The 22,410-nt window shown below is 45.7% G+C and overlaps 1 protein-coding gene across 12 annotated transcripts in view; it reads left to right on the top strand.

Annotated features, from left to right (window-relative positions):
- Positions 1-22,410, top strand: part of FRMPD3 (FERM and PDZ domain containing 3) — a 159,095-nt gene that overhangs the window by 85,361 nt on the left and 51,324 nt on the right. For 10 of the 12 annotated variants that reach the window (XM_053581094.1, XM_053581090.1, XM_053581098.1 and 7 more), the window contains 4 exons: positions 5,635-5,739; positions 10,235-10,342; positions 13,954-14,085; positions 15,979-16,098. In XM_053581094.1, the coding sequence (XP_053437069.1) occupies positions 10,238-10,342; positions 13,954-14,085; positions 15,979-16,098 (357 nt within the window). In that variant the 5' untranslated portion in view covers positions 5,635-5,739; positions 10,235-10,237. Of the gene's footprint in view, positions 1-5,634; positions 5,740-6,156; positions 6,216-10,234; positions 10,343-13,953; positions 14,086-15,978; positions 16,099-22,410 lie in introns of those variants that run through there. The other 2 variants (XM_053581095.1, XM_053581089.1) reach the window with 2 other exon arrangements.

The raw sequence follows: 22,410 nt of genomic DNA, 5'->3' as shown, positions 1-22,410 counted from the left end.
TGGCCCATTCAAGTCTCTGTGGATGCTTCGCTGTGCCATGGAGGCATCTGAGAGCAGATGATCACAGAGAAGAGAGAAGGTGACAGTCGAGTTGAATGTAGATTCCTCTTGCCTCATGTTTATGGCACTTGGAGATGGCTATTAAGATGGAGTCAAGTGGGCAGCGCCTGTGGTGGAGTAGGGTGCGTCCCCATATGCTGGAGGTGGCGGGTTCAAACCCAGCCCTGGCCAAAAAACTGCAAAAAAAAAAAAGATGGAGTCAAGCAAAGATCCCTGGGCAGAGTTATAGATCTTTCCTTCTTGCCCCTTCCTCTTGCTCCTGCCTCAGGCTGCAGCCCCCGCCCAGTATTAGAGCACCAGGCCATGCAACACACAAAGGCATTTATGTCAACTCCATGAATAATCAATACTGTAATCACTTTCTGCAGCAATCTCTAGCCCTGGATTTTGTTGTGCTGTATCAATGGTTCTCAACCTGTGGGTCGCAACCCACAGGAACTGTATTAAAGGGCCACTGCATTAGGAAGGTTGAGAACCACTGCTCTATATCATCTGCTGCCAACAAATTGCTTCCATGGGTCAGGATGAGAAGTCTAAGGTTCCTTTAGCTCAGTGGTTCTCATTTTTTGGCTGCACTTTGAAATCATTAGAAGCTATAAAAAAAAAAAAAAAAAAAAACACCAATGCTTATGCCCCACCCCCAGGAATTCTGATATAATTGATCTGGGGTGGGGCCTGGGCTTTGGTCTTTTTAGAAGCTTCTCCAGAGTTTCTACTGTGCAGCCAGGACTGAGACTGCTTGGGTTCCTGCTGTACTCAGGTGGAACAGGTGGCTTTTTGCAATCCGCTCTCCATGGGGAATAAGATTGCTGGTTCCAACAGAGAACACAGCTGGGACCAGGGCCCACAATGTGATAAGGACATTTGTTTCTGGGTGTCTTTATCTTAGGGCCCTGCCCTCCTGTGGCTGATCTGGTAAATGAATCTCAACAGCAGTGTAAATGGACGATAATAGCTTAATGTATTGCCTTCCCAGCCAGCAGGGACCTTCAGGGCCTTAACACAAAGGAATTCCTTATTGCAGTACTCAAGGGGGGTGGGGTGGGGGTGGGGTGGAGGATGGGCATGGTTTGAAGTAGTCCCACCCAAATCTGCTTTGCTCCCTAGTCCTCCTCATCTCAGTAAATGGCAATTCCATTCTTGCGGTTGACCTCTCTTCTCTCACCCTCGATATCCAATCCATCCACACATCACCTTGATTTAGTTTTCAAAATACATGCAGAATTTTTCAACCTGAGAAAGATGACTGAAAAAAAAACAAACTTAAGAAAAACATGCATATGCAGGATTCACTCACTTTTCATCTTTCCTGTTATTACCATCCTAGCCCAAGCCTCCATCATATTTTAACTGTACCATTGCAGTTACACACTTCTAACTGGTCTCTCTACTTTTGCCATTGTGCTATTGTACTCTGATTTCTACATAGCAACCAGAGTTATCATTTTAAAATACACACCAGCCTATGGTGGCACCTGTGGCTCAAGGAGTAGGGCGCCGGTCCCATATGCCAGAGGTGGCAGGTTCAAACCTAGCCCCGGCCAAAAACAAACAAACAAACAAAAATACACACCAGCCTGGCATGGTAGCTCACACCTGTAATCCTAGCACTTTGGGAGGTTGAGGCAGGTGAGTCGCTTGAGCTCAGGAGTTCAAAACCAGCCTGAGCAAGAGCAAGACCCTATCTCTACTAAAAATAGAAAATCTAGCCGGGTGTGGTGGCAGGTGCCTGTAGTCCTAGCTACTCGAGAGGCTGAAGCAAGAGTAAGATGCCTCAAGCCCAGGAGTTTGAGATTGCTGTGAGCAGTGACGTTTTGGCACTCTAACCAGGTGACACAGTGAGATTCTGTCTCAAAAAAATAAATAAGGCTGGGTGCAGTGGCTCACGCCTGTAATCCTGGCACTCTAGGAGGCCAAGGCAGGTAGATTGCCTGAGCTCATAGGTTTGAGACCAGGCTGAGCAAGAGCGAGACCTCATCTCTAAAAATAGCCAGGTGTTGTGGCAGGTGCCTCTAGTCCCAGCTACTTGGGAGGCTGAGGCAAGAGAATCACTCAAGCCCAAGGGTTTGAGGTTGTTGTGAGCTGTGATGCCACAGCACTTTACCAAGGGCAACAAACTGAGACTCTGTCTCAAAAAATAAATAAATAAATGAATAAAATAAAATAATAAAATGCACACCAGACCCTGTCTGATCAGAACCCTCCAGTGGGGCTCGGCGTCTGTAGCTCAGCTGCTAGGGCACCAGCTATATACACTGGAGCTAGCAGGTTTGAATCTAGCCCAGGCCTGCCAAACAATGACAACTACAACCAAAAAATAAAAATAGCCAGGCATTGTGGCAGGTGCCTATAGTTCCAGCTACTTGTGAGGCTGAGGCAAGAGAATCGCTTAAGCCCGAGAGTTTGAGGTTGCTGTGAGCTATGACACCACAGCACTCTACCAAGGGCGATAAAGTAAGACTCTGTCTCAAACAAAATAAAACAAAACAAAAAACCCTCCAGTGGAGTGAAATCCAAAGTTCTCCTTATTTTTTTTTTTTTTTTTGGTTTTTGGCTGGGGCTAGGTTTGAACCCGCCACCTCTGGCATATGGGACCAGCGCCCTACTCCTTGAGCCACAGACACTGCCCCCAAAGTTCTCCTTATGGCTTACAAGGCCTGATGTGACCCAGCCCCCAGCTGCCTCTCTGATCACTTCTCCTCCCCTACCCCATCTATCACTGTACTCTACCCACCTTGGGCTTCCTTCCTGCTAGTTCCTCATATACCCCAACCCTGCACTCACCTCACGGCCTTTACTGTTCTTTATGTCCAGAAGCCTTTCTCCGGATAGTCCCATGGCTCTCTTTCTCTCACTTCTTTCAAGTCTCTGCTTAAATTTCACCTCCTCCGAGAGGTCCTCCCTGACTATCCTGTCTAAAATAACACCCTGCAATCCCAATTCTGGGGATCCAAAGGAATTAAAATCAGGGTGTTGAAGAGATGTCTGCTCTCCCATGTTCATTGCAACAGTATTCCCCATAGCCACAATATGGAATCAACCTAAGTGTCTATCAACACATGAGTGGATAAAGAAAATACAGTACCTATAAACAATGGAATACTATTCAGCCATCGAAGAGAAGGAAATCCTGTCATTTGTGATAACATGTATGAACTCGGATGACATTTGTACTAAATGAAATTAGCCAGGCACAGAAAGACAGATCTCACTTACATGCGGAATCTTAAAAAGTCTAACTTATAGAAGTAAGAAGTGGAAAGGTGATTACCATTCTACCAGGCTGGAGTGAAGGAGGGAATGGGGAGATGCTGTTCAAAGGGTACAAAGTTTCAGTGGGACAGGAGGAATAAGTTTTTTGAGATCTATTGCATAGCATGGTGACCATAGTTAATAATAATGTGTATTTTGAAATTGCTAAAATAACACTCCCACCACTCCTATCGTCACTCACACTTTTGTATAGTCCCTTTCCCTTCCCCATTTTTCCTCACAGTCCTTATTTGCTGCCTAAAAGATACATGTTTATAGTCTATCTGCCCCTGCTAGAAAGGCTGCTCCTTGAGGCCAGAGAGTTTTGTCTGTCTTGTTCGCTGCTCTATCCTTCATCACCTAGAACAGTGCCTGGCATGTTGTAGGCTCTTCCTAAACCTATCATATGAATGAAGAAATGTCCCCCAAAGACATGAGGGTGCCCGTCAGCTTGATTCCTGCATTTCCTGGCTACTAGGCTACACGGAACTCAGGAGGGGCTTGGAATACCAGGAGCTCCCAGGAAAGGCTTAGTTATCAGTGATTGCTAATCATGCTTCCTGCTGAATTTCTGGGCAACTTTTTTGTTTTTATTTTTATTTTGTTGAGACAAGGTCTTGCTTTGTTGTCTGGGCTAGAGTGCAGCGGTGTCATGATAGCTCACTGCAACCTCAAACTCTTGGGCTCAAGTCATCCTCCTGCCTTAGCCTCCTGAGTAGCTGGGCCTACAGGTGTCTACCACCATGCTGGCCATTGTTTGTGTGAGTGTGTGTATTGGTATTGGTATATATTAAGTATTATGAATTTTTCCTTCTTAAAAATGTATACATTGTTTGGCCCCCTCTCTATATATGTATAATTTTTTTTTTTTAATAGAAACAGCATCTCCCTCTTGTTCAGGCTGGTCTAAAACTCCTGGCCTCAAGCCATCCTCCAGCCTCTGACTCCCAAAGTGCTAGGATTACAGGCACAAACTACTGCCCCTGGCCCGTGGGCTACTTTTTAAGAATAAGGAACCTGGCCAGGAGCAGTGGCTCATGCCTGGTAATCCTAGCCCTTTGGAAGCCGAGGCAGGTGGATTACCTAAGCCTACGGGTTTGAGACTAGCCTGAGCCAGAGCAAGACCTCCTCTCAAAAAATAACCAGGGGACTCAGCGCTTGTAGCTCAAGTGGCTAAAGCGGCAGCCATATCCACCAGAGCTGGCAGGTTCGAGTCTAGCCTAGGCCTGCCAAGCAACAATGATAACTACAACCAAAAAATTGCCAGGCATTGTGGCGGGCGCCTGTAGTCCCAGGTACTTGGGAAGCCAAGGCAAGAGAATCACTTAAGCCCAGGAGTTGGAGGTTGCTGTGAGCTGTGACGCAACAGCACCCTACAGGGTGACAGCTGAGGCTCTGTCTCAAAAACAAACCAACAAAGGGTGTTGCCTGTGGCTCAATGGAGTAGGGCGCCGGCCCCATATGCCCCCAGAACCCAGTGGCGGGTTCAAACCCAGCCCCGGCCAAAACCTGCATAAATAAATAAATAAAAATAAAAATAACCAGGGGTTGTGCCAGGCACCTGTAGTCCCAGCTACTTGGGAGAGAATAACTTGAGCCCAAGAGTTTGAGGTTGCTGTGAGGTATGATGCCACGGTACTCTACCCAGGGCAATGTAGTGAGACTCTGTCTCAAAAAAAAAAAAAAGAAAGAAAGAAAGAAAGAAAGAACCTAGCTGATTATTTGGGCATTTCTTATAGCATTGGATAAACAAAGTGGTGCAGAGCCCAGAACCAGAAAGTCAGAAAACCTGGATTAAAGCTCCCACATTTCTGTTCCCAAATAGCATTGCAACTATAGATAAATCATGCTGGCGTGCTCGGTCTCCTTTCTCCCATGTCTAAAATAATATCTGTCATGCGCCTTCTTTATAGGCAGGGCATATCTGTGAGATAAGACCATTTCTGTAAATGCTTTGAGATGCTTATGTTCAGGTGTAATAAAACTCACCATTTAGATATATCTCACATGAAGAAAACCAAATATATAAAAATTCAATGTACGTCATTACTAAAACATTTTCACAATCTCCCCTAGGCATAGAGCATTAATATTGGGATTCAATTTACTTCAATTCAATTCATGCCCACTTTTTCCAAACACACCACTCATATAGCAAAGCACTTAGCACATCGCCTTGCACCCAGTAGGTAATCAATTCTTATTGACTCCTTAATCAGTAAGGCAAAGTGGACCTGTACTGGGACATCTTAACTCTGACATGACAATGATCAAGTTTTCCCCAGGAACGGGGAACTCACCAGCTCTCTGTTCTTTTTTCAGTCCCCCAAATCTGCCTTCATCAGTGCTGCGAAGAAGGCCAAGCTGAGGTCCAATCCTGCGAAGGTTCGATTTTCTGAGCAGGTGGCAGTTGAAGAAACAAATGCAGTAAGTGCAGCTTTGGCTCTCTCCCCTCTGCCCCAGGCCAGAGTTGTCCTGGCTGTCAAGTCTCCCTCTGGGGCTACTCAAGGTGCACAGGTGGTGTTCTGAAAGGAGTAGGAGGGTCCTGGTCTGTGGGTGGAGGGGATAGTGAGTGAGGAGGAGTATGTGATATCCAGAATGGCTCTGGGCATCGATTGATTCCATCAAGATCCTCCTGTTGCTTAGAGAAATTTACATCCCTAATACAATAGCTTACACCCAGAACAAGTGCTCCATGACCATCTTTTGGCTACTTGATAGAAGCAGAAAGGAAGTAATGGTTTTCTGAAGATCTGGGGAATAAGTGGCTGCTGAAATTGACCTCTCTTCACATTTACGTGATCCTGCAACCCCACATCTTGGCTGGAGAAGACTGCCGTGATGGGTGAATCTGCCTAGAGCAAATGATACAGACTCTCATTAAAGTACCACGTTTTTATTAGGTATCTACTGTGTTCCCAGTGTTAGAGGGGAGGCAAAATAAATACATGTTTCATGGCACTGGATATCTCTCAGTGATGTTTATAGGGTACATGTGGTTCAGATTGAGACAATATAAAACCTGCTCCTAGGTGGTATGGTATGGAGGAGCAGGCAATGTTCTGACAGCCCACGCCACGCAGCTAACCACATAGCGGGGAGGGGAATCCTGCCTGGTTGCAGTCTTTCCCACTGCTTTGTGGGTTTACATGCAGTGAGCTGTCTTCTCCAGATGTGCAAATAAGAAGTGGGTGGAGAGGACAAAGATCTGTGCTGAGCAGTCATGGGTTCGAGCCCAGAGTACCCTAGGAATCTTCAGAAGTTGGTAATAGTCCAGTGGGGGTGGAGGAGATAGCTGAAACAGGCACTTGTGTGCTTTTGCAGGCTGTGGCAGGCAGGGCCATCAGGGAGCCCTTGGCATTTACATACTGAGGCACAGCTGCAGTTGTTGAGAGGATAGCAGGCCCAGATTGAGTGGGGAAATCAGCGGGAGGCCAAGCACTTCTCTAGTTCTTTGAGGCAGAGTCATTCAGAAGGGCTAGAGGACACAGGTGTCTTCCATCTCCATTTCCCTGAATCTGATCCCCAAACTGAGCCCATGCCCTCCTCTTCCTTTGTACGGAAGGCTGGAAAGCATGGGGGCTACAGGATCCCACTGTGCAAGTTGTCTGAATTGTTGGTGGCTGGGACCCATGTCAACCCCAGCAGAAAAGGTTGAAGAGAAGCAAGGGTTGGTGAGCAAAGAGGAAAGCGAACGGTATGAAGTCCAAGTCATTAAGGGGAAATTTGTGTCCTGAGCCCTTGAAAACCCAGAGGACATATGAATTGATTTGGGAAGTACGGACAGGTGCATCCGATCCCAACATTGTAGAGTAATCAACCCAGGCCAAGCCACTCAGTGAAGAACTCCCTCCCCTCCCCTCTTTTCATCTTCCTTCCACTGTCCCTTCTCCAATCTCTCCTTCCTCCACCATAGCTCCCCTCTCTTTATACTACAGCTAGGCCACAGGCAGAATCAAACCCTTGCTGCAGTCTGTCAGAACACAAATGCCCCAGAGTAGGCAGGACCCACCCCGAGTTGCTTCTCTTCCTCCTGAACAAGCCATCAGGTGTGGTATAGGGCTTTTGTCTGTGAGAAAGACGGACATCAGTTGTCCAACTCCCTCTGTGCTCAGGAAATTACCTGATGTTACAACAGCACCACTGCCACCAGTGTGGACCATAGCAACCTCATCACTGGTTGAGACCTGGGGGGGTCCAGGCCCAGGTGGCACTGGACTGTCCTATCATCCCCTTTCCCTTCGTGTTCCAAGGCTTTATTAAGCAGCCAGAGCAAAAATAAATCCTGTGGGCGTTCCTTGCCAACTCTATTTTTAAGCAAAATCAATTAAGTAATTATCTGAGTCCAACCCAGTGTGCTAAATAAATCCTGCCACTGCTGCGCGTCATCAGCTGGGGATCCAGGGGCTTTAGGCTGGGCAGGAGTAGGGCATCTCGGGAGCAGGGAGAGGACCAGGGAGTCACACTTTTCCAACTTTTTATCCCATCAGTTCCCACTTGATCCCAGCCAAGCCTGATTCCTGATTCCTCACCACCAGCAACCAAAACCCACCCAGGAGACTTGCTTGTTCCTAATTGCTTTGTCCATGATCCGTGACAGTCCCTAATCTGGACTATGCTTTTTGGCTTCTTTAAGAATCTACATCCACTGGCTCAGCATCTGTAGCACAGTGGTCATGGCGCCAATCACATACACCGAGGCTGGTGGGTTCGAACCCAGCCTGGGCCAGCTAAAACAACAATGACACTGTAATAAAAAATAGCCAGGTGTTGCAGCAGGCGCCTGTAGTCCCAACTACGTGGGAGGCTGAGGCAAGAGAATCGCTTAAGCCTAGGAGTTGGAGGTTGCTGTGAGCTGTGACGCTACAGCACTCTACCAAGGATGACATAGTGAGACTCTCAAAAAAAAAAAAAAAGAGAGAATCTACGCCCACCATCTCCTTCAAAATCAAAATCAAATTTGCCTTGTCTACAAAATTTTAGCTGTTTGGTTTTGTTTTCTAATGTGTGTTTATGCCAGGTCACTCTGACATGAGTGGAAGACTGGGCTCAAGTTCTCTATTTTTGCTGTAGTCCTCCTGGGGACTCAGCATAGTGCTAGGCATACCATAGTGGCTCAGCGAATGCCCACTGGATTAAGAATTCTGGCCATCTATGTAGCTTTTTCGTTCTGAGGAACTGATGGTGTTGCCCTGAGGAAGTGTAATCATTCAAGTAAGTACATATTAGGCACCTGCTGCTCATTCATCAGCAGCCATTTATTGAGCACCAGCTGTGTGTCAGGAGCTTGGTTTAGTATGGGTACTGCAAAGATGAATAGGACATGGCTGTTGTGCTCTGAATTCACCATTTGATTGTGCAAGACAAATGTTCTTTAAAAATATAATAAGAGCACTGAGAGGTTTATAAAGATTGCTATAGGAATGCATGAGTAGACCAGGTCCAATGTCTGACTATTGACCTGGATTTTGAAGGATGAATAGGAGTTTACTAAGGAGGGAAAGAGAAAGGCGGAGGAAACACCCTTTATTTAATGAATTTTTACTGAGAACTTAAAATGCACCACTCTATAAACCAACAAACCTCTAAACCAGGAAAATTCTTGCTAAGAAGTTGTCAGATGCTCAGAAAGATGCCTTGCTAGTGGCTGAGTGCTTGTAGCTCAGTGAGTAGGGCGCCAGCCACATATACCGAAGATGGCGGGTGGGTTTGAGCCTGGCCCAGGCCTGCTAAACACCAATGACAACTGCAACCAAAAAATAGCTGGGCGTTGTGGTGGGTGCCTGTAGTCCCAGCTGCACGGGAGGCTGAGGCAAGAGAATCTCTTAAGCCCAAGAGTTTGACGTTGCTGTGAACTGTGACGCCACAGCACTCTACCAAGAGTGACACAGTGAGGCTCTGTCTCAAAAAAAAAAAAAAATGCCTCGCCAGTGATTCTCAGTCAGGGTAGGCACTGCTCACTCCTAGAGACCTTTTAGAAATGTCTGAGAGTGTTTTGGGTCATCCCAAAGACTTGGTGTGCTACTGGCATTTTGTGTCTCAGAATCAGAGACACTAAGTGCCCTGCAGGCAGTGAGAAGGTCCTGAATGATGAAGACTTGCCAAAGGTATGGAGGCATGAAAGAGCATGGGAACTGGGAATGGAAGGCAGGACGTAACTCTGGGGAGGTAGGCAGGAGCCTAGGTCGCCATAAGGGAGGCGAAATGCCAAAGCAAAAGCATCGACGGGGAAGTGATCTTGGTTTGTGAAGGGCCTGGTGGAAAAGCATGTATCAGGAAGTAAAATCAGGTGAGTAAGGTGTATTCCAAAGGAGGCCCTTCATCAGCCCTTTTGGGAGTGTGTGATGGTCTCCGTGGGCCAAGCACTGCTCTATGGGCCAAGCGGTGGAGATGTGAACCACAAAGGGTGCACCATGATGTTAAATGAAGGGTGAACTTTTTTTTTTTTTTGAGACAGTCTGACTCATTTACCCTGGGGCTGAGTGCCATGGTGTCATAGCTCACAGCAACCTCAAACTCTTGGGCTAAAACGATCAGCCTCCCAAATAGCTGGGACTCCTAGCTAGTTTTTGTATTGTTAATAGAGACTGATCTCACTCTTGTTCAGGCTGGTCTCAAACTCCTAAGCTTAAGTGATCCGCCGACCTCAGCCCCCCAGAGTGCTGGGATTACAGGCATGAGCCACCGTGCCTAGCCAAAGGGTGAACTTTTGACATGGCCCAGTGCCTTCTTGGCTAATTTGGCTCTAGTTCCCACATAGCATCATTATTGATCCACTCTTTACAATGTCTCTCTGTCCTCCTGCACCTTTGGCTCCCTGTCACTTTCACCTTTTCTCTGTTCCTCTCCATACCTTTCCTCTTGCGTCCCTCCTCCTTCTAAATGAGTCTCTCACTCTCTGTTCTTTTATGCTTCTTCACAGAAAATGATGAAGAAGGAAGCTCTCCTCCTCATCCCCAACGTCCTGAAGGTTTTCTTAGAAAATGGGCAGATTAAGTCATTCACATTTGATGGCCGGACCACTGTAAAGGTACCTACAGAGTCTCCTTTCCCAGGCCAGCATTGCCCTCTCCAGAATAAACCCTGCTGTTTGTCTGAATCTACTTGCTTCCCAAGCACGTGATCTTTAGCTCCCAATGCTTGTGAGAACAAAGCTGCAAAAATGCAGTCCACAGATGATGATGGAAGTGGACATTTGCATGCCCAACTGTGTGCTAGTCATTGTTAATGCTGCGTGTGTATGCACGTGGGCACATGGGCGCATGGGTGCATGTGGGCACTTGGGCGCACATCTACTGGTGAACTGCTTTGTGTTCATGTTGCACAGCGTCGTTCAGGAACTTAGGAACTGAGGAGCGTAAATATCATTAAACTGTGGATAATAAGCATCAGTGATTTATATTGATACGGTAACACCTACGCAAGTTTACACGCAGAAATAAACAAACACAATCTCTGGGGAGATTAGCTTAACCACCTCTTGCTTTTTAAATAACAAGCAGATCTTAAGCTCTGAACCAAGATTTGAAAAGTCCAGCCATAGCCCCTTTGGCTATTCTTTTCACAGGAAGAGCATTACTGAGCTGTGATTCTTAACAGCTCAGCCAGGCGTCTGAAATTCGTAGTGATTCTCTTAGTCCTGAAGAGCAGAGGCAATGATGCAATTAACCCCCAGATTCACCAGCTCTGGGACAGAAATATCCATTCCTTCTTCTTCTGGACTCTCTCCAGAAAGAGAATGCCATCCCCAGAATAAATGTTTTAATGTAATCAGTGCTGCCCAAACTGCTGGCAGCTGCAATGCCTACCCAGCAAACCTACCTTGGCACACAGATGTCCTGTAGTTCCCACACTGAGACCAAGACGACCCTATAAATAAAGAAACCCCTGGACGAGGAAAACTTTTGCTAAGAGGAGTTCTCCGGTGCTCAGAATGGGCCTTGCCAGTAGTTTTCAACAAGATCAATACGGCCCATTCTGGAAATGGCAAAGGGTATTTTGGGTCTTCACAAAGATTTGGTGTCTCAGGGTCAGAGATGCTAAGTATTCTGCAAGGAGTGGGACAGTCCCTGAATGGTGAAGAATTGTCCTGCCCAGGCTCAGCACCTGTAGCTCACCTAGCCACATACACTGGAGATGGCAGGTTCCAATCCAGCCTGGGCCTGCCAAACAATGACAACTACAAACCAAAAAATAGCCGGGTGTTGTGGTGGGTGCCTGTAGTCCCAGCTGCTTGGGAGGCTGAGGCAAGAGAATCCCTTAAGCCCAAGAGTTTGAGGTTACTGTGAGCTGTGACGCCACAGCACTCTACCCAGGATGACAGCTTGAGACTCTGTCTCAAAAAAAAAAAAAAGAATTGTCCTGCCCAAAGTGCCAGTTGCACCCTCGTATCAATACACTGTGACTAACCCATGTTGATTGAACTAAGAATTTCTTTGAGGTGGCGCCTGTGGCTCAGTGGGTAGGGCGCTGGCCCCATATACCAAGGGTAGCGGGTTCAAACCCAGCCAAACTGCAACAAACAAATAGCCAGGCATTGTGGCAGGTGCCTGTAGTCCCAGCTACTCAGGATGCTGAGGCAAGAGAATCGCCTAAGCCCAGGAATTGGAGGTTGCTGTAAGCCGTGACACCAGGGCACTCTACCAAGGGCGACAAAGTGAGACTCTGTCTCTACAAAAAAAAAAAAAAAAAGAAGAAGAAGAAGAATTTCTTTGGACAGCTTAGACCTAGGTGGGTTCCCCAGGGGACAGAGGATAGAGGTCCCCTTAGGGTGCCATCGGATGGTGTCTTGGCTATTGAAGGTCTCAGGCTATGGGAGGGGGCATTGGAACAGAACTAGGCTACCCAAGGGGTGTCTGAATGTCCCTCCTCCAGATATAGATATCTCTTTGTATCAGAAATCTCCTCAGGGCAGTGCCTGTGGCTCAAGGAGTAGGGCGCCGGTCCCATATGCCAGAGGTGGCGGGTTCAAACCCAGCCCTGGCCAAAAACCAAAAAAAAAAAAAAAAAGAAAAGAAATCTCCTCAGTATTTATTCATGGGCTGGAATGTCCACTGTGGATTCTTTCTGGACAGTGTAGCATATACTACCTTCTCTCTCCTCTTGGAAGCTTCTCCAAGGTTCTCCCACCTTACATCATCACTGCCAACTGTGGCTTCCAGGTAGCCCCAGCCTTCCAGCACAGCAGGGTTCCCCTCTCTCATGATCTCACTCTGACTTCAGGAAGCGTGTGCTAACTATTTATTGGGACTTTGGCTGCCAAGCCACTTGTCCCAGAGAGGTACCTGGGTGAATTGACAGCCTGACACAGGGGCTGTTACACTTGTAACACCAGTTGGCAATCACTGGCTTGGCTGTCCACAATCCCAGTACAGCCGAACTGCAAAGAAAACCTCATCTGTCCCTGACAGAGCTCCAGCAACACTGGTGCCTCTGTGACTACTTGGATAACACAAAGAGATGCTCTCAAGTACTCACCAATTTCCAGCCTTACATTTGAATGGCTGAACATCTTTCAGTGTTCAATGAGGGACTTGTTTGGCAACCCTGGCTGTAAGGGAGATTCACATTCCCAAGCCTGCTTCTTTCCAGCCTTTGGGGGCTGAGAGATGCCAACTCCATGAACACACACACTGGAGCCCAGTATATAAGCCAAAGTCACAGCAAATCAGTGGCGGAAGTCTTAAAACTGACATTTGGGCACCCATATATTTCCAGACACCCTAATATCGTTAATCAAAGTAGGGCAGCAGGGCAGACAGAGCCCAGAAGTAGTCAGATGTGTGACTGTGCACAAGACAACATGACATAGTTCCTCTGCATGGCTACATTTTTCAAGTTGCTAAATTGATTGTCTATAAAAGCCAGATACGGTCAAAAGTGAACAGTTTGCCAGTAACTCAAGTTATTTGATTTAGATTATGAATCCGGAAATAGCACCCTTTTTATTTTATTTTATTTTATTTTATTTTATTTTATTTTATTTTTGAGCCAGCGTCTCAAGCTGTTCCCCTGGGTAGAGTGTGGTGGCGTCATAGCTCACAGCAACCTCCAACTCTTAGGCTCAAGTGATCCTCCTGCCTCAGTTTTTCTATTTGTGGTAGAGATGGGTCTCACTTTTTGCTCAGGCTGGTCTCAAACTCGTGAGCTCAAGCAATCCACCCACTTCGGCCTCCCAAAGTGCTAGGATTATAGGCGTGAGCCACCACACCCGGCCCATAGTACCCTTTTTAATCATATAAATGTAAATTTTGCTTTGGATAACTCCTAAGTAAAGAGTTGACAGATAAAACTGAATGGATGTTCTGATTTACAAGAAAAGGGGAGGGAAGAGCTAACACAGTGTCTGGCACTTGGTAAGCATTCTGGAAATAATTTGTGGACTGCAAGGGAGAGAGGGAGGGAGGGAGGGAGAGACATGACTTTCTTGTGCCACATGCCTGGCCAGGCGAAATTCAGAAACACCTACCTTCATCCCCTGCACCTTTGGTGTTCCCAGGGCCCAGTCCTAGCAGCACTCGGGAGTCACTTTGCTCATCCAGGATTATCTTTCTTGGTGTTTGATTCTCCCTCCCATGCTTGGTGCTTAGAATAGCTTAGAGCCAGAACGGATCTTCCTCTCAAGGCTTTTGTCTTCCACAGGATGTGATGGTGACATTACAGGACCGTCTTTCCCTGAGGTACATTGAGCATTTTGCTCTTGTCCTTGAATATGCTGGGCCAGAACAGAATCACAAGTTTCTGCTTCTCCAGGACAAGCAGCCCCTGGCTTATGTAAGTAACTCCTTTTTCCTGGCTTGATAGCTTTACATGTGGCCTCTAGTCTAGAAGAGGACCCAAGGCACTTCCAGTCTGGAAACACAATGATAGACTCAGATACCTCCCAGAAGTTGTGGTTCTCACCCAAAGCCAGTACTCCTCACCTCCAAAGGGCTTTGGACAAAGCCCTTTGTGACCTGAGAAAGGCATGAAGATTATTAGTCTCAGTGTCTAGTGGGAAGAGTGTGGGCTGATAAGTCACATGGCACCCAGAATACTGAGTTATAGAGCAGTGGCAAGTTGTCTATGTTCTGTTAGACTTTTATGTTTCTAGGGAGAAACTTGGCTCTTTCTTGTTTTTGTTTTGTTTTTTGTTTTCTGTTTAGAGACAGAGTCTCACTCTCTTGTCCTAGGTAGAGTGCTGTGGCATCATAGCTCACAGCAACCTCAAATGCTTGGGCTCAGGAGATCCTCTTGCCTCAGCCTCCTGAGTAGCTGGGACTACAGGCACACACACACCCTGCCCCCATGACACTTGGCTAGTTTTTCCATTTTTTGTAGAGACGGGGTCTCACTTTTTCTCAGGCTGGTCTTGAACTCCTGAGCTCAAGCAATCCACCTACCTCGGCCTCCAGTGTGGTGGGATTACATGCCTGAGCCACCTTGCGAGGCCTAAAACTTGGCTCTTTCGATTAAGGCTGTAAAATAGAAGGGTCAAGGTAATGTAATCTAGTGAGGTTAGGAGAAGTGAGAGTTGGGAATTGACTGAGTTAGGGCCAAGAATAGGCAGCACACCACCCACATCACCTTCCAAGGTGGAGTGGGAAAAACTTGTCTGTTCTTCCCATCCCTCCCCATATGGAAAAAGGCTGCGGGAATCCAGGATTGCTAGATAGCATTTCACCAACGGTGAAGCACCAAAAAGTCTCAGAGGGGCAGCCAGTCAATATTCCCAGGTAGGGTGGGACAGAGGTGAAGAGGAATAGTTGGGAAGAAATACCTTTTCTTTTTTTTTGTGGTTTTTTGGCCGGGGCTAGGTTTGAACCCACCATCTCCGGCATATGGGACCGGCGCCCTACTCCTTGAGCCACAGGCGCTGCCCGGGAAGAAATACCTTTTCAAAGCCTACATGGAAACCACGTAAAAACCAATAGCAGATGCAAAAGAAAAAAAAAAAAAAGAAGAAGAAAAGATTTTTGGAAAGAAACGTTCTTCAAGTTTAGTTCTCAGCCAAATGCAATCCAGAAACTCATAGGTGGAAAGGAAGGGTTGTAGGTGCCCTGCTTGGAGGGAGGCCTAAGTGCCTCCCTAGCACCTATGCAGCCCTTTGAATATAATTGGTCTGTTGTTCCCAATGGGATTTTAAACTTTTATGATGAAAAATTTCAAAAATACACAGAAGTAGAAGGAATATAGAATAATATACTGTATTACCCATCCCCAGCATTGACAATTCCAATATATTGCCAACTTGTTTCATCTATTCATTGACATGGGATTTTAAATCTTTGATTTGACTTCTAATCAGCAACTTACTGTGCTCGAGGCTAAGCTCCTGTCAAGGTGAAGGCATGAGCCCCACAGCCAGAAGAGAGTCTGAGAAGTTCCCAGGAGTCCTCTCTTCCTACCTAGTGTCTTGGGCCTTAGATGCAATTGTTGATAAAGGTCATGTCTTAGATAAGTGATTTTAAAATTCCTGTGACTTTGGGTCAGACATGCAGAAAAGACCTGGTCCCTCATCATTTCCCCATAAGGGGAATCGGAATTTGCCAGGTAGGAGACGGAATGGGAAAGAACAGCCTGGCTCTGCCCCAGGCTCTACCTTAAGGAGTCACTGAGCTGACTGCCCACCATCCTGACCATTGATTCCACATCTCTTTTCTTCTCACCTCTCATCCTGGGCCTTAGGTGGTGCAGCGGACACACTATCACGGAATGAAATGCCTCTTCCGAATAAGCTTCTTTCCCAAAGACCCTGTGGAGCTCCTGCGTCGGGATCCTGCTGCTTTTGAGTACCTATACATCCAGGTAGAGTCTGGCTTGGGGACATACAGACAGACAGACCAATGGACAGACAAGCAGGCAGGCTGTTCTACCATCACACTGCAGTCACTATGTAAGTTTTTCCAACCTCCAGGTATCTCTGAAGGGCCTTTCCATTTCTGCTGCTATTGTAGGCCATGGCCAAGTTGGTTAACATGGTGACCTGACCTAGCTTTGGCTCAAAGTATGTCTATTTGTCCACTCAGATCTCATCAGCTTTGAGAAATAAGAAACCACAGTAACTCTGGCATCTTCACAGGATCACAAGGTTTAACAAGCCTATGTAGGTTTCAAGCAGTCCCAACCCCTAACACCTACCTCTAGTGTGGGAATGACTACCATGCTCATACAGAAACATTTAGTGAACACATACTCTGGGCTGGGACTTATGCTAGGTACTGGCAATCAGGGATGAACAAAGAACTGTGCTGGCTCACTAGAGCACGTGTGTGCACAAATACATATGATAGCAGCATGGTGCATTGTTAATGAGGGCATCCAGAAAACATTTGTCCAACTCTACATGGGGGAGAGCAGTGAAAGCTTCACAGAGGAAGTGATACATGCGTGCTCTCAGCCTTGAAGGATGAATAGAGGTTTTCTGTGTGTGGAGTGCTGGAGTACAGGGGACAATTCTAAACAGAGGGTCTTATGTTACAAACGCCATGGTGGCATGAAATAGCATGGCATGATGGAAATGCTGTAGTGATTTTTATTATAGTAGGAATAGAGGATCTGAGTTAAGGAGAAATAGGAAATGCAATTAGAGAGACAGGAAGCAGGTGGTGAAGGGCTTAGCAGGCCGTGACAAGCATAGGCTTTATGATTGAGGCCAGGCAATGGTTTTCAAAGTGTGGTCTGCAGACCAGAAGCATCAGCATGAACTTAGAAGCTTGTTAGAGATGTTAGTTCTCAGGCTCCAGCCCAGTCCTGCTGAATCAGAAACTGTGGAGATAGAGCCCAGCACCCTGTGTTTTAACAAGCCCTTTAGGGGATTCTAATGCCCAAAGACTTTGAGAACCCCTGCTTTTTTTCTTTTTTTTTTTTTTTGAGACAGAGCCTCAGGCTGTTGCCCAGGGTAGAGTGATATGGCATCACAGCTCACAGCAACCTCCAACTCCTGGGCTCAAGCGAGTCTTCTGCCTCCACCTCCCAAGGAGCTGGAACCACAGGCGCCCGCCACAACACCCGGCTATTTTTTTGGTTGCAGCCATCATTGTTGCTGGTGGGCCTGGGCTGGATTCAAACCCGCAAGCTCAGGTGTATATGGCTGGCACCCTAGCCACTTGAGCCACAGGTGTCGAGCCACTTTTTTTTGAGACAAAGTCTCACTTTGTCACCCTAAGTAGAGTGCTGTGACATCACAGCTCACAGCAACTTCAAATTCTTGGGCTTAAGCAATCCTCTTGCCTCAGCCTCCCAAGTAGCTGGGACTACAAGCACCCACCACAATGCCTGGCTATTTTTTCCCTTTTTTGGTTGCAGTTGTCGTTGTTTGGCAGGCCCAGACTTGAACCTGCCAGCTCCTGTGTATGTGGCTGCTACCCTTAGCTGCTGAGCTACAGATGCCGAGCCAAAAACCACTGTTTTATTTATTTATTTATTTATTTATTTATTTATTGAGACAAAGTCTCACTCTGTTGTCCTGGGAAGAGTGCCATGGCATCAGCCTAGCTCACAGCAACCTCAAACTCCCAGGCTTAAGTAATCCTCTTGCCTCAGCCTCTCAAGTAGCTGGGACTACAGGCGCCCACCACAGCATCTTGCTAGTTTTTCTATTTTTAGTAGAGATGGGGTCTCCCTCTTGCTTAGGCTGGCCTCAAACTCCTGAGCTCAAGCAACCCACCCACCTTGGCCTCCCAAGTGCTAGGATTATAAGCATGACCCACCAAGCACCGGCTGAACCACTACTTTAGGGCAATGATTATTAACCCTAGCTGTACATTAAAATCATCTAGGAAGGCTGGGCACCCGTAGGACAGTGGTTACAGCTCCAGCCACATACATGGAAGGGGGCAGGTTTGAACCCAGCACGGGCCAGCTAAAACAACAATGACAACTACAACAAAAAATAGCCGGGTGTTGTGGTGGGCTCCTATAGTCCCAGCTACTTGAGAGGCTGAGGCAAGAGAATCGCTTAAGCCCAGGAGTTTGAGGTTGTTGTGAGCTGTGATGCCATAGCACTCTATCGAGGGCAACACAGTGGGACTCTGTCTCAAAAACAAAAACAAAAAAATCATCTAGGAAGCTTCAGAAAAAAGTTCTCTGCCCCACCTGAGACCAATTACATTAAAATCTATGGGAGTGGGGTCCAAACATTGGTATTTTTTAAATTCCTCAAGTGATTCAAATGTGCTGCCAGGGGAAAGGAATTCTGCTGGAAGATAGGAGAACAGAAATGATGAAAGCACAATCTCCTGGTCAGATGAATGATTTCAAAAGAGCACTCAAGCTGAGGAAGTACACTAGCTGGCCAGAACCAGGATCACGATGCAGGGGTGGGTTAGGTTTCAAGAGATATTTATTTTTTTAAGGGTACAATTTTTTTAAATTTTTAAATTTTTATTCATTTATTTTTTGAGACAGAATCTGAATCTATCGCCCTGGGTAGAGTGCCATGGCATCACAGCTCACTGCAACCTCAAAATCCTGGGCTTGAGCAATCCTCTTACCTTAGCCACCCGAGTAGCTGGGACTACAGGCATGCACCACCATGTCTGGCTGGTCTTTTTCTGTACAGGGTGTCCATAAAGTTGATGTGTGGTTTAAAATAGTTGTAACTTTGTAAGTGCACACGAATTTTATAGACATCCTGTATTTAGTAAGACAGAGTCTTGCTCTTGCTCAGGTTGGTCTCAAACTCCTGAACTTAAACAATTCACCCTCCTTAGCCTCTCAGAATGCTGGGATTATACGTGTGAGCCACTGCACCCAGCCTGCAAGAGAGATTTAAAAGGCAGGTTTGATGGCTTTGACTTAGCAAGTGTCTGGTAGGGGTTGTATCACTCTACAAATTAGGGAATACAGGCAGTGGTATGGGTTGGGAGGGAAAAGAGTGCATTTTGGGAGATGTTGAGTTTTAGGACATACATAGCACTTGATAAGATAAAGATAAACCCTCATTCCTTATCTGTTTCTGATGGTGACACCTGGGGAGGTACTATGGCGCAACGTGGCTGACCTTTCTGGCCCTTCTGACAATCTAAAATGTTGGGAACATTTCTCTTTTCTTTTCTTTTTTGAGATAAGATCTTATTCTGTCGCTGGAGTGCAGTGGCACAATAGCTTAGTACAGCCTCAAACTCCTGAACTCTTGTGATTCTCCTGCCCCAGCCTCCCAAGTAGCTGAGACTACAAGTACCTACCACACCTAGTTAATTTTTTAAATTTTTTGTAGAGATGGGTTGTCACTTTGTTGGCCCGGCTAGTCTTGGCCTTGAACTTCTGAACTTAAGTGACCCTCCTACCTCAGCCTTCCAAATTGCTAGGATTATAGGCATGAGCCACTGTGCCCAACAGGAACATCTCTCAAACTGCCTCAAATTCCTTTACCTACCCTCTAGGGGATAACATGTTATGATTGTTCTATGAATTTTATAAGTTTAGTTCTCATTTTGTTTGCACTGAATTTTTTTCATTTAAGTTTCTTGCAGATTGCCTTGGTGATAATATTTTAGAATTTGGGGATAAGACCATGCCCACCCTATCTGTCCTTCCCCTTTATAATGATAATGGACTTTAGCTGTATTCCTTCTTTTTTATATTTAAAAGTTTCTTGGAGGTCTAATTGACACACAACTGTACATGTTTAAAGTTCATAGTATAATAAGTTTTGTCTCAACACAGTGTTCCTGGCAGAAAAATTTAAAAAGTAAAAAAACATAAAATATTAAGTTCTGACATATGTTTATGCCTCTGAAACCATCACCACAATCAAAATATTGAACATATCCAATATTGAACATATCCTCCCAAAAGTTTACTCAGACCCCTTTGTAATTCATTTCTTCCAGCCCCAGATGACCACGGACCTGCTTTCTGTCACCTCAGATTAGTTTGCATTTTCTAGAGTTTCGTATAAACAAATCATACAGTACATACACTTATTTTGGCCTGGCTTGTTTGGCTCAGCATAATTTTGAGCACCATCCATGTTGTTGCATGTATCAATAGTTCATTTCTTTTTACTGTTAAATAGTATTCCACAGTATAGATGTGCCAGAATTTGCTTATTGATTGATTCACTTGTTTACGGACATTTGGGTTGTTTCCAGGATTTAGCTCTTGCGATAAAGCTTCCATGGACATTCATGTTCATGTCTTTGTATGGACATATGCTTCTGATCTCTCTTTTTTTGTTGTTTTGTTTTTGAAACAGAGTCTCACTTTGTTACCTTCTGTAGAGTACTGTGGCGTCATAGCTCACAGCAACCTCAAACTGTTGGGCTCAAATGATCCTCTTGCCTCAACCTCCCAAGTAGCTGGGACTACAGGCACCCACCACAATACCTGGCTATTTTTAGAGACAGGGGTCTCGCTCTTGCTCAGGCTGGTCTCAAACCTGTGAGCTCAGGTGATCCACCCGCCTCGCCTCCCAGAGTGCTAGGATTACAGATGTGAGCCACCACAACTGGCTTGCTTTCTTAACTCTTGAGTAAATATCTAGGACAGGAAATGGTTTGATTATACAGATCTTTAATTTTTAAAAAGAAACTCCAATTCTGTATTCTACAGTGGTTTTAGCATCTTCCGTTCTGACCAGCCATGTGGTTTCTCCATATCCTTATCAACACTTAGAATTCTCAGTATTTCTCTTATTTTAGTCATTCTAATAATGAGTAGTAGCATCTCATTGTGGTTTTCCTTTGCATTCTCTAGTGACTAATGATGTTGAGCCTCTTTTCCTGTGTTTGTTTGAGGTCATGCTTTTTCTTTGGTGAAGTGTCCTTTCAGATCTTCTGGCTGCTTTTCTATTGGGTTATGGGTTTTCTTATTGTTGAGTTTTGAGAGTTCTTTATGTATTCTGGGTACAATTTGTTTGTTGGATATGTTATTTGCAATTATTTTTCTCTCAGTCTGTGGCTTGCCATTTTAGTTTCTAAACAGTATTTTTCACAGCGCAAATGTTTGAATTTTGATGAAATCCAATTTGTTAGTTTGTCCTTTTATGGGCAATGCTTTTGGTGTCTCGTCTAAAAAATCTTGGCCTAACCCAAGGTCACAAATATTTTCTCCTTTTTTTTTTCCTAGAAGTTTTATCATTTAAGGTTTTACATTTAAGTGGGCATATAATCCATTTTGAATTAACTTTTGCATGTGGTGCAACATACCAATCAAAGTTTTGTGGGAGGTTTCTTTTCATATAGATATCCAATTGTTACAGCATCATTTGTTAAAAGATTATCCTTTCTCCTCGGAATTGCCTTTGCACCTTTGCCAAAAATCAGTCGTCTATATATGTGTGATCTATTTTTGAACTCTCTATTCTGATCCATTGATCTACTTGTCTATCCTTATGCCAATAACACATTTCTTTTATTTACTAAAGCTTTGTAGTAAGTCTTGAAATCGTTTCGTATTTGTTCTCCTACTTTGCTCTTCCTTTTCAAAATCATTTTGGCTATTCTAGGTTCTTTGCATTTCATAGAATTTGAGAAGCAGCTTGACAATTTCTACCAAAAACCTACTGTGATTTGGATTGTAATTATGTTGACCCTTTAGATCAATTTGGGAAGAACTGAGATCTTTTTTTTTTTTGTAGAGACAGAGTCTCATTTTATGGCCCTCGGTAGAGTGCCATGGCCTCATACAGCTCACAGCAACCTCCAGCTCTTGGGCTTAAGCGATTCTCTTGCCTCAGCCTCCCAAGTAGCTGGGACTACAGGCGCCCGCCACAACGCCCGACTATTTTTTGGTTGCAGTTTGGCCGGGGCCGGGTTTGAACCCGCCACCCTCGGTATATAGGGCCGGCGCCTTACCGACTGAGCCACAGGCGCTGCCCAAGAACTGAGATCTTAACAATATTGAGTCTACCAAAATATATATACTGAGTCTACCAACCTATGAACATTGTTTTTCTTTTTTTTTTTTTTTAGAGACAGAGTCTCACTTTATGGCCCTCTGTAGAGTGCCGTGGCCTCACACAGCTCACAGCAACCTCCAACTCCTGGGCTTAAGGCGATTCTCTTGCCTCAGCCTCCCAAGTAGCTGGGACTACAGGCACCCGCCACAACGCCCGGCTATTTTTTGGTTGCAGTTTGGCCGGGGCCGGGTTTGAACCCGCCACCCTCGGTATAT

Source organism: Nycticebus coucang, chromosome X (genome assembly GCF_027406575.1).
Source record: "Nycticebus coucang isolate mNycCou1 chromosome X, mNycCou1.pri, whole genome shotgun sequence".
NCBI classification, from domain to species: domain Eukaryota; kingdom Metazoa; phylum Chordata; class Mammalia; order Primates; family Lorisidae; genus Nycticebus; species Nycticebus coucang.
This window is presented reverse-complemented; position numbering and strand designations above follow the sequence as displayed.